The following is a 14,277-nucleotide window of genomic DNA, read 5'->3' on the forward strand; positions in this document are numbered from 1 at the left end:
AGGGCAAATGGTTAATGTCAGGATCCACCCAGATCCCTGGCCGGCAGTTGTCACTCAAGTGACAGCGAGTCACTGGCTCTCTGCTCACTGAAGACTGAGAACTAGGTGATCAGTGGTCTTTGATAGCTCAGTTCTTGGAGGCAGCAGGGGACAGAAGCAGAATCTAGGTGAGTATGAACATTTGTTTTTTGTTTTTCTAAACCCCACACTTCTCTTTTAATAATTCCTGTGTCTTTCAGTGGACTATAAACCGCTTTTTTTTTGGGGGGGGGGAGAAATCAGAGGAAAAAATACTGCTGAATACTTTTCATCATTTTTTTCACCTGATCACATCTGAAAAAGCATTTAGATGAATGTAAGCGTCTCTAGCTTCAGTGCACTGAGATACTGAATACAGTGCTCCCATAACCTGGGCTATGAGATCTAAAGCTTGCAGGTTATGTTGTTGGCCATAGAAATCTCGTGAGTGAGCAATTCACCTATATTTTCACGCAGTGGAGCACTTCTTTTAAATGAAGATTTGTCATTACCTAATTACATCTTCAAGAAAGCAGTGATTAGGAACTTTTCACAAGATTTTTTGGACTTCATATTGATTATTTTGCACTTATGTGTTATATACTCGTTATTCAGTTTTTATTTTGCTTCAAGACACTAGATAAGCATTTTGGTTTAAAGGGCTAGCCACCTACTTTACATATAATTCTTCACATAGTGGAAAGTGTTTCTTACACTTTAAAGGGACAGCTGCTTAACTGAATTCACTTACACATTTATGGGGCGGCACCCTCTCAGTTTCTTTTACTAATTATTCTTACAAATGTCATCAAGTTCTGCTTCCCAATGTTAATATAATAGGCTGTAGTTATTGACAGTATTATCCCCAGACACTGCGCTGGTGCTGGTAGTAAAGTAATTGCACCTTGGTACACAAAAGACCTTGACGGAACATGCCATTTTCCAAGCCATAGGAGAGTACAGAAAAATAATGGCAGTTATATTTGAAATGCTTATATAACTACTTTGGTATGTTAAGTATTCAGAAATGCATTTCTGCTCTATTGTAAGGTACAGCAGTAGAAAAAAAAAAATATGAGGAAACAGCTTGCTTGACAACTGAAGACTGAAAAATTCCTGGCTACTCTGATTAGATTCCTTCTGCTACACATAGAGGGCAGAGATAGGAACTGAACACATAGATCTAAGTTGTTGTGTGTAAACAGTTTAGGATAGAGGCAAGGATGATACCAACAAATAAGCATCTGAATGGCATAATGTATCTGAGAATTGTTGGCTAGAAACCCTTTAGGGCTACTACACAGCTTTAACTAAACATGTGCTTACGTGCTCTGAAACTATAAAGAATTTAAGAAATAAATCAAACTTCACTTACAAAAAGGATCTTTGGCTGTACATAAACAATATACTTCCTGTGAAGGAAACTCTAGACTGCATTTACAGACTGAATCTCAGGGACTATACAGCGAGGAACAGAAGTATTTGAACACCCTGCGATTTTGCAAGTTCTCCCACTTAGAAATCATGGAGGGGTCTGAAATTCACATTGTAGGTGCATTCCCACTCAGACAGAATAAAAAAAAAAATTCAGGAAATCACATTGTATGATTTTTATAGAATTCATTTGTCTTGCACTGCTGAACATAAGTATTTGAACACCTAAGAAACAGCAAGAATTCTGGCTCTCAAAGACCTGTTACTGTGCCTTTAAAAAGTCCACCTCTACTCCACTCATTAATCTAACTTAGTAGCACCTGTCTGAGCACTTTAAAGACACCTGTCCACCCCACAGTCAGTCAGACGCCAACTACTACCATGGCCAAGACCAAACAGTTGTCAAAAGACACCAGAGACAAAATTGTGGACTTCCACAAGGCTGGAAAGGGCTACGGGGCAATTGCCAAGCAGCTTGGTGAAAATAGATCAACTGTTGGAGCAATTGTTAGAAAATGGAAAAGGCTAAAGACGACTGTCAGTCTCCCTCGGATGGGGCTCCATGCAAGATCTCACCTCGTGGGGTATCACTGATAAGAAAGGTGAGGAATCAGCCCAGAACTACAAGGGTGGAGCTGGTCAATGACATGAAGAGAGCTGGGACCACAGTTTCAAAGGTCACTGTCGGTAGAACACTATGCCGTCATGGTTTCAAATCATGCATTGCACGGAGGGTTCCCCTGCTCAAGTCATCACATGTCCAGGCCCGTCTGAAGTTTGCCAATGACCATCTGGATGATCCAGAGGAGGCATGGGAGAAAGTCATGTGGTCAGATGAGACCAAAGTAGAACTTTTTGATCTAAACTTCACTTGTCATGTTTGGAGGAAAAAGAAGGATGAGTTGCATCCCAAGAACACCATCTCTACTGTGAAGCATGGGAGTGGTAACATCATGCTTTGGGGCTGCTTTTCTGCGAAGGAGACAGAAAGACTGCACTGTATTAAGGAGAGGATGAATGGGGCCATTTATTGTGAGATTTTGAGCAACAGTCAGAGCATTGAAGATGGGTCATAGCTGGGTCTTCCAACATGACACCGACCCGAAGAACACAGCCAGGATAACCAAGGAGTGGCTCCGTAAGAAGCATATCAAGGTTCTGGAGTGGCCTAGCCAGTCTCCAGACCAAAATCCAATAGAACATCTTTGGAGGGAGCTGAAGCTCCGTGTTGCTCAGCGACAGCCCCAAACCTGACAGATCTAGAGGAGATCTGTGTGGAGGAGTGGGCCAAAATCCCTGTTGCAGTGTGTGCAAACCTTGTCAAGAACTACAGGAAACGTTTGACCTCTGTAATTGCAAACAAAGGCTTCTGTACCAAATATTAACACTAATTTTCTCAGGTGTTCAAATACTTATCTTCAGCAGTGCAAGACAAATAAATTGTTTAAAAATCATGCAATGTGATTTCCTGAATTTTTTTTTTAAATTCTCTCAGAGTGGGAATGCACCTACAATGTGAATTTCAGACCCCTCCATGATTTCTAAGTGGGAAAACTTGCAAAATCGCAGGGTGTTCAAATACTTCTGTTCCTCACTGTATATTAAAGGCCAAAAAGTAACAAGAAGGTCACAAAATGTATAATAAAACATCTTGAAAGACAGAAATGCAGGGTGTTTTATGTTAAATATCTAAATATATGCCCAGTGTGGAACATACAAAACTATGAGCTGGAGTAAGTTTGCATTTCCTTCTTACAAGTGACTTAAGAATGTTCACTGCCCGTTTAGAATAAGCAATTCATTCAATAAAAGATAGAGGAATGCCAGATGAAACGTACCCTGCCTGCGCAACTCATTTTTTACAGCTTCAACGCCTCCTGTTTTTTCAATGAAGTCATAAATGACCTTTGAAGTTTCCTTATCCTTAAGTTGCGCTTCAGAGATACCACACAAATCAAACAGTTTTTTCAGTTCTGGATCCAAATTGTTTACCTTTAAATAAAAAAATTTAAAAAATGTTGAAATAAAATATGCATGTACAACAAACTTGTCAAATACACAAATATGAATAAAGGCAATATTGCCTAAACATTCTACTGAATATAAATTGCCACAAGGGAAAAAAAAAAAAAAAAAAAAAAAGCATCAGCTTTATAAAGTACACAGGAACAAACATAGAAAACTATTCCCATGTCCATGTGCCACTAGTTGGCACTTACATGCAGTCAGCAACCCTTAGAGCAAAATCTACCAGTAGATTGTGGCAAGGTGACTGGTAGATCGTGGTCTGGGCTTGCTGACCCATCGTCCTAGAGCATCAGAGTGCAATGCAGAGGGACTACTTGTAGAGGTGGAGCTGTAGTAGGGAGCAAGAACCACATAAGCCGATGCCTCCTCTGTTGTGCCGACTCCTGTTCCATGCGGAGTGATACCATCTGCACTCCACCTCTTATTCCATCTAGCAGTCTCCAGAGTGGTGCCAGCAGCAGGAAAGAAGAGATCTTCAGGTCCGTGTGAAGCAATGCACTTGGCATAATAGTATAGGGCTGCTTTCACACTAATGTGCTGTGGTTTACCCACACTGTGGGTGCAGTGTATCTACGGCTTCCCTTCAGATGTTCTGCGCTTAGCCATAGAGTTCTATTATATGCTGTGAGTTTTGTGTCCTTTCTGAAAATGCACAAAACTCCTGAATGCGGGAGCCAGTGTTCTGTTGCTTTCTCACCACCTGCTTTAAACCCTTGGACCCCGCAGAAGCATGCAATTGCCAGAAACTTGCAGAGTGGCCTCATTTACAGACTGAATCCCTCAACTTTACTTGTTAACAAGTCCTAAGGTGCCGCTGCTGAATGCAACTAAGGCTCATTAACAAGTGCAGCAGGCACTGCTGCTACTCTGAAAAGGGATCTGAGTGTGTTTGATGGGTGGTGAGGAGGCGATATGTTGCCTCACCACCTGATTTAAACCCATTACTGCCATGCAATGCACATGATTGAATCACGGTAGTACGACAAATAGAGGTTTAAATCAGGTGTGAAGAGGAGACACTGTGCATGGTGATCTTGGACTTTTCCCATGTTGCTCAGGTACACCTCCTGTTCACCATGATCATTGAAAGTAAAAATAATCCCAAATTTTGGACTATCCTCGATAACGTAATAGGGGGGAAATCTTCCAATGTGGACACTAGTTCTGGTGACTTGGAGGTCCCCAAGGAATTCCTTTAATTTGCAGGGATAACCTCTCACTTTCTGTTTGGCTATAGGACAGGAAGTGAACGGAAATTTCAGCAATGGGACACAGACGGAGGGAAAAAAAAATCTTATAGGGGTTACAACCCTTCCTTACTCTATCCAAAATGGAAAAAAATGTCTATAGGTCTACTACCTAATAGTTTATGTATTTTCTACAAAACAATTCAACATATTTTTGAAAAACATGAATTTAGAATCCCATTTAAACTTACATCAAACCCAGTGTTTGGATCCCAGCCCACGTGTCCAATGTGCCTAAAGGGAGAAAAAAATAACCACATGAAGTAAAATGTCAACCCTGACAAGCATGCAGTTCGCATGGTATACCTACCACTGTTTAAATATCACAGGGGGAGATTTAGGCCTCATTCACATGTGAGTTTGGGGCATACTTTGTTGCTTGCTCCTTTGAAGGGAATTGTTGTCAGCCCCAAAAAACGCACATGGAAATGAGGCCTGACAAAAAGGTGCACATCTTTTTATCTCTTTTGCAATAGTGGATTACAAACCCAATAACACATCTTTTTTCCTTTTAACATAATTTTTTAACAACTGCATGGACATTTTGTAATTTATACACAATAAAGCAAAATAAGGCATATTTTGTTAATTGCCCTCTGTAAAGGACCATGTTACACTTTTTAGCATATGATGCAACTACAAATGTCTGGGGTGCATTGATCAGCATATCCCATGAAAAACATGAAGTGCTAATGAAGAAATATTGCAGCAATTTCCAAATGCTGCAAAAATTCAAATCTGGTTTAGCTGGGACACAGACCTTTCATCACTGTAAACACCTCAGGACTCTGTTCACACACGTGTGTTTTAAATCATCTTTGATGAACTAATCGCATGTTATGTAGAGCTTATATGGTAATGCACACAAAACACATTGCACAGGTACGAACTGGGCCAAAAGGGAGAAGAATTTTTACTACCCAGACTGTGCTTTTCTTTAACCACAAGCCTACAGGGCACTTATACCCCCTTCCTGCCCAGGCCAATTTTCAGCTTTCAGCGCTGTTGCACTTTGAATGACAACTGCGCGGTCATGCAACACAGTGTACCATATGAAATTATCATTTTTTTGAGACAGAGCTTTATTTTGGTGGTATTTAATCAACTCTGGGTTTTTTATTTTTTCTTAAACCAAAAACCACTGAAAATTTTGAAAAAAAGTTTTAGTTTTTGTTATAAAATTTTGTAAATAAGTGATTTTTCTCCTTTACTGATGTGCGCTAATGAGCCTGCAGTGATGGGCACTGATAGGCTCCATTGATGGACACTGATAGGTGGCACTGATTGACATTGACAGGCATCACTGATGGGCACTGATTTGCAGCACTAATAGGTGGCACTGAAAGACAGCTCAGATGGGCACTGATATGTGGCATTGATGTGCACTGGTAGGCACTGATATGTGGCATTGATGTGGCACTGGCATGTGGCACTGATGAGCACTGACAGGTGGCACTGCTGGGGCTACACTGATCATCAGGGCACACTGATCATCAGTGCTCTGATGATCAGTGTACATGTCCCCTCCGCGGAATGCAGATTACCGGCTCTCCTCTCCTCTCGAGCTGTCAGCGTGACAGCTCGAGAGGAGAGAAATGCCGATAACCGGTGATTGGACACAGCTGATCACATGACCGAGCCGACATGTTCGGCTCTTTCCGTGGATCAGTGATCCACTGTGTCTGAGGGACACAGCGCACCGCCGACCGCCACACTGCACGCTCTTGGAGCCGCGCATGCGCGGTTAGCATGGGAGGACATCATATGACGTCCTCCCAGAACAAGAGAACCACCTTGCATCAGTCATATTACTATATGGCGTGCGGGAGGTGGGTAAAGTTTAGCGTGATGCAGAAAGAATTCCACATTGCCTGGCAAAGGGGAGAAGCATAAGGTCAAAATGGCTGTGTCAAACCTGTGCTTATATGCATTTAGAGGATATTTTCAAATACATATCAATGCATGTAACTGTTTTTATTGTACCATTCCCACTGAGCATTTACCTGCGCTCAGCCACCGTAAGTTTAGCTGTGTTTGGGGAAATAGAAATTACAAAAACGCAATAACTGACCCATTGTTATCCTTTACTAAATGGATCACTTATCTATCACACATATTGGCCTTTTCTGATTAAATCCTAGTATTGTCTTGTTTACCCCTGGTTATATACATTCACCTGTAATAATTTGTTTTGGAATACCCTATTTTGTATATTTGTACAACTGTACTTTTTCTGTACCATCAATTTATATTGAATAAAAGTTTGTAAACAAAAAGAAATTTCAAACTTAAAAAGCATCTAAAAAAGCATCTAAATGCTTGTAGACACTTCTAAAAAGGCAAGAAAAGGAAATTTGTTTATACCTCCCAGAATATCAAAAAAAGGTCCAAACTCCCAGGTATAAAGAAAACAATGTGAAGCATGAAAATCCAGTGCTGTGAAGAGAGCTGTGAATATTGGGAAGATAGAATGGGTGTACTGTAAGGCCAAGCACAGGAAAGCTAATGATGTGAGATCTTCATTCCACGGTGTTCGCCAGACACAGCAGTCGCAGGTGGGGAGCGCTGCGTGCTCCTGTGTTAGTACAGCCAGAGCGACGTACCCAGGAAGCGGTTAATAACATTACAAAAATTGTCCATGAGTTTGCTTCACACTAAAAATGTACTTTGTGTAGCCAGCTTTAGGACCCATGCATATAGGCAGAGGGCCATACACCATCAAGGAGAGTATTTCTGCAGCCCTTCTTGACAGTGTACTGCTGTCCACACCCATGTACAGAAGCCCCAACTCCTTAGGTCACTACCCCTAAGGTTCAAAAGGCATGCAAGAGGCCATTTATGTCAACTGGAAATATGTTTCCTCAACAGAAGTGAGGGGAGAGGGGGCAACAACACTATTAGCTGCTTACAATGTCACTCCTTCACAGTTCACACCTCCAATTATTGTCTGCTTCACAGAGGACAATGGGTAACCACTTGAGACCACAGGCCTAAAATACCCAAGTCTCCATTTTTTTCCCTTGAACTTTGGCAATGCCGCAGTTCTACACATTGTAACCTTCAACATTTATAGTCTACTCTAATGTATAATGCATAATTTTATTCTGGGACACATAGCTTCAGTTTGGTAGGAAACTTGGACAAACATTTTTATTTTCTTGGCTTTAAAAGGGAATATATAGTAAAAGAAAGAAAGACAAAAAAAAAAAAAAGGGTGCCTTTTCCTGGAATTTTTTTTCAATGCTTCCTTAACGTAATTTGCACCCCTACCCCCCAACATAACTGCAAAAAATAATCAACAAAGTCTGCCGATTAAAATTTTAGCACATTAGTGTGACTTATGTAGTGGAACATCAAAATGAAAGTATGCGTTTTACATTAGGAGAGCTTTATTCTGCTTTCAATGCTACATTGCCTTACAAGTAGACAAAACAATTTGCATAAAATGTTAGCATAACATTGAGATAAGATTAAGTCACATTGACGAGGGCACAAAATAGCAAGATGGCTTTTTTTCAGGTTTTTGAGCACTACAAATTTACATGGCATTGCATTACTTGAGCATTTGACGTTTGCTCAGTAAAAACGGAAAAGTCATCCAGATCACCCAACATCATTGTCAGGAATTAATTTTTTTTTCAGAGATATAATGTGCATAGATATACAAGTACATTCCTAATGTATTCAGACCCCCTTCAATTTTATTATATTGCAGCCTACATTTGTAGAAAGCATTTTTTCTCATTAATCTACTGTCAGTACCCCGTAATGAAATAGTCAAAACAGAATTTTAGAAATGTCTAACGTTTAAAAAAAGAAAAAAAAAAAAAAAGTACTTAAATGTTCAGTATTTTGTTGAAGCACCTTTGGCAGTAATTACAGCCTCGAGTCTTCTTGGGTATAACGCTATAAGCTTTGCACACCACAATTGGGGGATTATCTCCCATTTGCCTTTGCAATTCCTCTCAAGTTCAGTCAGGTTGAATGGGTACCGACCGTGGACAGCCATATTCAGGTCTCGGGTTCAAGTCAGGGCTCTGGTTGGGCCACTCTAGAACATTCACAGAGTTGTCCCTAAGCCACTCCTGTGTTGTCTTTACTGTGTGCTTAGGATCGCTCTCATGTGTTAAAAGGAAAACCTTTGGCTCAATCTGAGGTCCTGAGCACTGTGGAACAGGATTCATTGAGATCTCTGTACTTTGCTCCATTCAGCCTTCCCTCAATCTGTCTCCCAGTCCCTGCTGCTGAAACCCCCACAGCATGATGCTGCCACCTCCATGCTTCATTGTTGGCATGGTATTGGGCAGGTGATGAGTAGTGCTTGGTTTTCTTTCAGACAACGTTTAGAACTGAGGCCAAACAGTTCAATCTTGGTTTCATCAGACCAGAGAATCTTGTTCCCCACAGTCTGATAGTCTTTCAGATGCTTATTTTGCAAATTCCAAGCGGGCTTTCATGTGTTTTGAACTGAAGAAACGCTTCTAACCACTCTGCCATAAAGCCTAGATTGGTGGTGGGCTGCAGTGATGGTTCTTCTTGAACCTTGTCCTGGTTGTGCCATATACTTTTCATTTGAGAATTATGAAGGCCACTGTGCAGCAGAAGTTTTTTTGTAGCCTTCCCCAGATCTGTAGCTGGCAATAATCCTATCTGAGAGCTCTGCAGACAGTTTCTTTGACCACATGGCTCTTGCTCAGCTGTGAGGCCTTTTATAGAGAGGTATGTGCCTTTAAAAATCATGTCCAATCAATTTAATTTACCACAGGTGATGATCAAGAGAAATGGGAGCCACATGAGCTAAATTTCAAGTGTTCTTGCAAAGGGTCTGAATACTTATGCCAATGTGATATTTCAGTTTTTCCTTTCACATACATTTGCAAACATTTCCAAAATTCTGGTTCATTTAGTCATTAACGGGGTACTGAGGGTAGATGTAGTATCAGACTGCAATATACCAAAATTGAAAACACACACACACTAAAATAAACAAACACGTTACCATTTTTCTCGGTAAATATATTCTAAAAAGGTGATATTGACATGAAATTTTCACGTCTGTAACAACCCATGCAATCCATACAAAGTAACCAAAACAAAAAGAAGTTCAGAAATTAAGTTATGTGTAATAAAATGGAATGATACATGGAAACAGTATTGAACACACTAACTGAAATGTATTTAATACTTCTTACAAAATCCTACGTTGGTAATGACAGCTTCAAGATGCCTCCTGTATGGAGAAACTAGCTGCATGCATTGCTCAGGTGTGATTTTGGCCCATTCTTCCACACAGTCTTCAAATCTTGAAGGCTCCGGAGGCCTTTTCTATGAACTCTGATCATTAGTTCTTTCCAAAGATTCTCTTTAGAATTCAAGTCAGGTGATTGGCTGGGCCATTCTAGCAGCTTTATTTTCTCTCTTTGAAACCAACGGAGAGTTTCCTAAGCTTAGTCTTGCTGAAATGTGAACCCTCATTTCATCTTCATCATCCTGGTAGACGGCAGCAGATTTTTATCGAAAATGTCTTGGTACATTTTTCCATTCATCCTTCTTCAATGATATGAGGTTTGCCAGTACCGCATGCTGGAAAAACAGCCTCACATCATAATGTTCCCACCTCCAAACTTCACTGTAGGTATTGTGTTTTTGGGGTGATGTGCAGTGCCATTTGATCTCCAAACATGGTGGGTATTATGGCATCCAGAGAGTTCAATTTTAGCCTCATCTAACCAGCCTATATTCTCCCAGTATTTCACAGGCTAGTCTAAATGTGCTGCAAACTTTAAACAAGCTTCAACGTGCTTTTTCTTCAGCAATGGAGTCTTGCGTGGTGAGCGTGCATACAGGCCATGGCGGTTGAGTACATTACTCCGTTTCCTTTGAAACAATTGTACCTGCTAATTCCAGGCCTTTCTGAAGCTCTCCACAAGTGGTCCTTGGCTCTTGGGCAACTCTTCTGATCTTGCGAGGAGCACCTGGTCATTGCCGGTTTATGGTGAAATTATGTTCTATCCACTTCCGGATTATGGCACCAACCGTGCTAACTGGAACATTCAAAAGTTTAGAAAGCCTTCTGTAACAAATGCCATCAGTATATTTTGCAACAATAAGGTTGAAAAAGGTCTTGAGTGAGCTCTTTGCTTTTATCCATCATGAGATGTTCCTTGTGTGACACCTTGGTAATAAGACACCTTTGCATATGCCATCAGTTGAGACTGAATCAACTGATATTAATTTGCACTGACAAGTGGCAGGATTGCTAATTACTGATAGATTTCAGCTTGTGTCTTGGCTTTCCATGCTTTTTTGCACCTCCCTTTCTTCAAATGTTCAATACCCTTTCCCTATGCCATTCCATTTTATCACACACAACTTAAATTTCTGAACTTATTTGTTTTTGTTTCTTTGTACAGTTGTGTTCAAAATATTAGTGTGTTGAAAAAAGTGAATAAAGCTCAAAATCCTTCTAATAGCTTTTATTTCCATACACACAAATGCATTGGGAACACTACACATTCAATTCCAAATCAAAACATGAAGAAAAATATATCAAATTTGTGTTGTTCCTCTAAAAAAATTGAAGAAAAGTGAATATTAGACTGTTCAAAAAAATAGCAGAAAAAATTCTTCTTTACAAACTCAAATATTCACTATATAAACTGAAAAATGTTTGAAGATTTTGCTTTCCTTTGAATCACTTAATATTTAGTTGTATAAGCACTGTTTCTGAGAACTGCTGTACATCTGTGTTGCATGGAGTCAACCAACTTCTGGCACCTGTGAACAGGTATTCCAGCCCAGGATGATTGGACTACATTTCACAGTTCTTCTCTATTTCTTGGTTTTGCCTCAGAAACTGCATTTTTGATGTCACCCCACAAGTTTTCTATTGGGTTAAGATCCAGGGATTAGGCTGGCCACTCCATAACGTCAATCTTGTTGGTCTGGAACCAAGATGGTGCACGTTTACTGGTGTGTTTGGGGTCGTTGTCTTGTTGGAACACCCATTTCAAGGGCATTTCCTCTTCAGCATAAGGCAGCATGACCTCTTCAAGTATTCTGATGGATTCAAACTGATCCATGATCCCTGGTATGCGATAAATAGGCCCAACAGTGTAGTATGAGAAACATCCCCATATCATGATGCTTGCGCAACCATGCTTCACTGTCTTCAGTGTACTGTGGCTTGAATTCAGTGTTTGGGGGTCATCTGACAAACTGTCTCCGGCCACTAGACCCAAAAAAAACAATCTTACTTTCATCAGTCCACAAAATGTTGCGCCATTTCTCTTTAGGCCAGTCAATGTGCTCTTTGGCAAATTGTAACCTCTTCAGCACATGTCTTTTTTTCAACAGTGGGACTTTGCGGGGGCTTCTTGCAGATAGTGTGGCTTCACATAGGCATCTTCTAATTGTAACAGTACTCACAGGTAACTTTAGACCTTCTTTGATCTTCCCGGAGCGGATTGTTGGCTGAGTCCTTGCCATTTTGGCTATTCTTCTATCCATCTGAATGGTAGTTTTTCGCTTTCTTCCACGTCTTTCAGGTTTTGGTTGCCAGTTTAAAGCATTTGCAATCATTTAAAGCTGAGCAGCCTATCATTTTCTGCACTTCTTTATATGTTTTCCCCTCTCCAATCAACTTTTTAATCAAGGTACGCTGTTCTTCTGAACAATGTCTGGAACAACCCATTTTCCTCAGAATTTCAGAGATAAATGCACTGTAACAATAGCACCATTAGAAATATATTTACCAAAAAAAACCTAAAAAAAAAAATTAAAGGAACACTTTAAAAACACATCAGATCTCAATAGTGAAAAATATGCTGGTTCTCTACACGGATATGGAATGGGTAAGGTGTCAGGAACGTAAGGATGGCCCATCATTTGATGGAAATGAAAATTAACTTACAGAGGACTGAATTCAAAGATACCCCAAAATCAAAGTGAAAAATTATGCAGCGGGTTAATTTTGCTGAAATTTCATGGCAGCAACTCAAAATGGGATTCAGTAGTTTGTATGGCCCCCATGTGCTTGAATGCATGCCTGAAAACGTCAGGGCATGCTCCTAATGAGACAACGGATGGTGTCCTGAGGTGTTTCCTCCCAGATCTGAACCAGGGCATCACTGAGCTCCTGGACAGTCTGATGAACCGAAACAGGATATCCCAGGGTATCCTATTGGATTTAGGTCAGGCGAGCGTGGAGGCCATTCAATGGTATCAATTCCTTCATCCTCCAGGAACTGCCTGCATACTCTTGCCACATGAGACCTGGCATTACCATGCACCAGGAGGAACCCAGAATCCCCTGCACCAGCGTAGGGTCTGACAAGGAGTCCAAGGATTTTATCCCGATACCTAATGGCAGTCAGGGTGCCATTTGTGTAGCTTGTAGAGGTCTACACATCCCTCCATGGATATGACCATCACTGACCCACCACCAAAACGGTCATGCTGAATGATGTTACAGGCAGCATAACATTCTCCATGGCTTCTCCAGACCTCTTCATGTCTGTCAGATGTGCTCAGGGAAAACCTGCTCTCATCTGTGAAAAGCATAGGGTGTCAGTGGCGGACCTGCAAAGTCTGGTGTTCAATGGCAAATGTCAATCGAGCTCTATGATGCTGAGCAGAGAGCACAGGGCCCACAGGCCACCCTCATGAAGTCTGTTTCTGATCAGAGACATTTACACTAGTGGCCTGCTGGAGGTCATTTTGTAGGGCTTTGGCAGTGCTCATCCTGTTCCTCCTTGCACGAAGCAGCAGATACTGGTCCTGCTGATGGGTTAAGGACCTTCTACGGCCCTGTCCAGCTCTCCTAAAGTAACTGCCTGTCTCCTGGAATCTTCTCCATGTCTATGAGACTGTGCTGGGAGATGCAGCAAACCTTCTCCTCTGTCCTGGAGGAGTTGAACCGCTTGTGCAACCTCTGTAGGGTTCAGGTATCGCCTCATGCTACCAGTACTGATATTTACCCTAGCCAAATGCAAAACTAGTGAAAAACAGTCAGAATGGATGAGTAGGGAAAAAAATGTCAGTGGCCTCCACCTGTAAAACCATTCCTGTTTATGGGGTCGTCTCATTGTTGCCCATCTAGTGCACCTGTTGTTAATTTAATTAACACCAAAGCAACTGAAACCCCCTCTGCTACTTAACTGATCAGATCGGTATCCCAAGAATGTAACTGAACCTATACTCTGATTAAGAAGTTTCTTTAATCTTTTTGAGGCGTGTGTGTGCGTGCGTGCGTGCGTACGTACGTACACATACATACACACACACACACACAAAAACAATATTTACTTAAACTTCTAAGTAAGTTGGAACGCTGTAAAATCTACATAAATACAGAATGCAAAGATTTGCAAATCTCAATCCCATATTTTATTCGCAATAGAAAACATAATCAAATGTGTGCCTCCACTCTGGGTGAAAAAGCACAGGGGCACCACTGGACAACAGCACTGTCGGGGGGGGGGGGGGGGGGGGTTTAGATGTACTAGCAAATTTAGATACACTAATAAATTGCAGCTGTACTCCAGCTAAC

At 41.1% G+C, this 14,277-nt stretch overlaps 1 protein-coding gene across 2 annotated transcripts in view; it reads right to left on the reverse strand.

The window, feature by feature from the left end:
* The window catches only part of WASL (WASP like actin nucleation promoting factor), a 79,279-nt gene that overhangs the window by 21,344 nt on the left and 43,658 nt on the right, over positions 1-14,277 (reverse strand). For both annotated transcript variants that reach the window (XM_089672145.1, XM_089672146.1), the window contains exons 7-8: positions 4,919-4,961; positions 3,291-3,444 (exon numbers count right to left, since the gene is read on the reverse strand). In XM_089672145.1, the coding sequence (XP_089528271.1) occupies positions 3,291-3,444; positions 4,919-4,961 (197 nt within the window). The remainder of the gene's footprint in view (positions 1-3,290; positions 3,445-4,918; positions 4,962-14,277) is intronic.

The sequence above is a fragment of the Staurois parvus genome, unplaced genomic scaffold, assembly GCF_062004578.1.
Source record: "Staurois parvus isolate SC_StPar_1 unplaced genomic scaffold, SC_StPar_1.0 ptg000120l, whole genome shotgun sequence".
Taxonomy (NCBI): Eukaryota; Metazoa; Chordata; class Amphibia; order Anura; family Ranidae; genus Staurois; species Staurois parvus.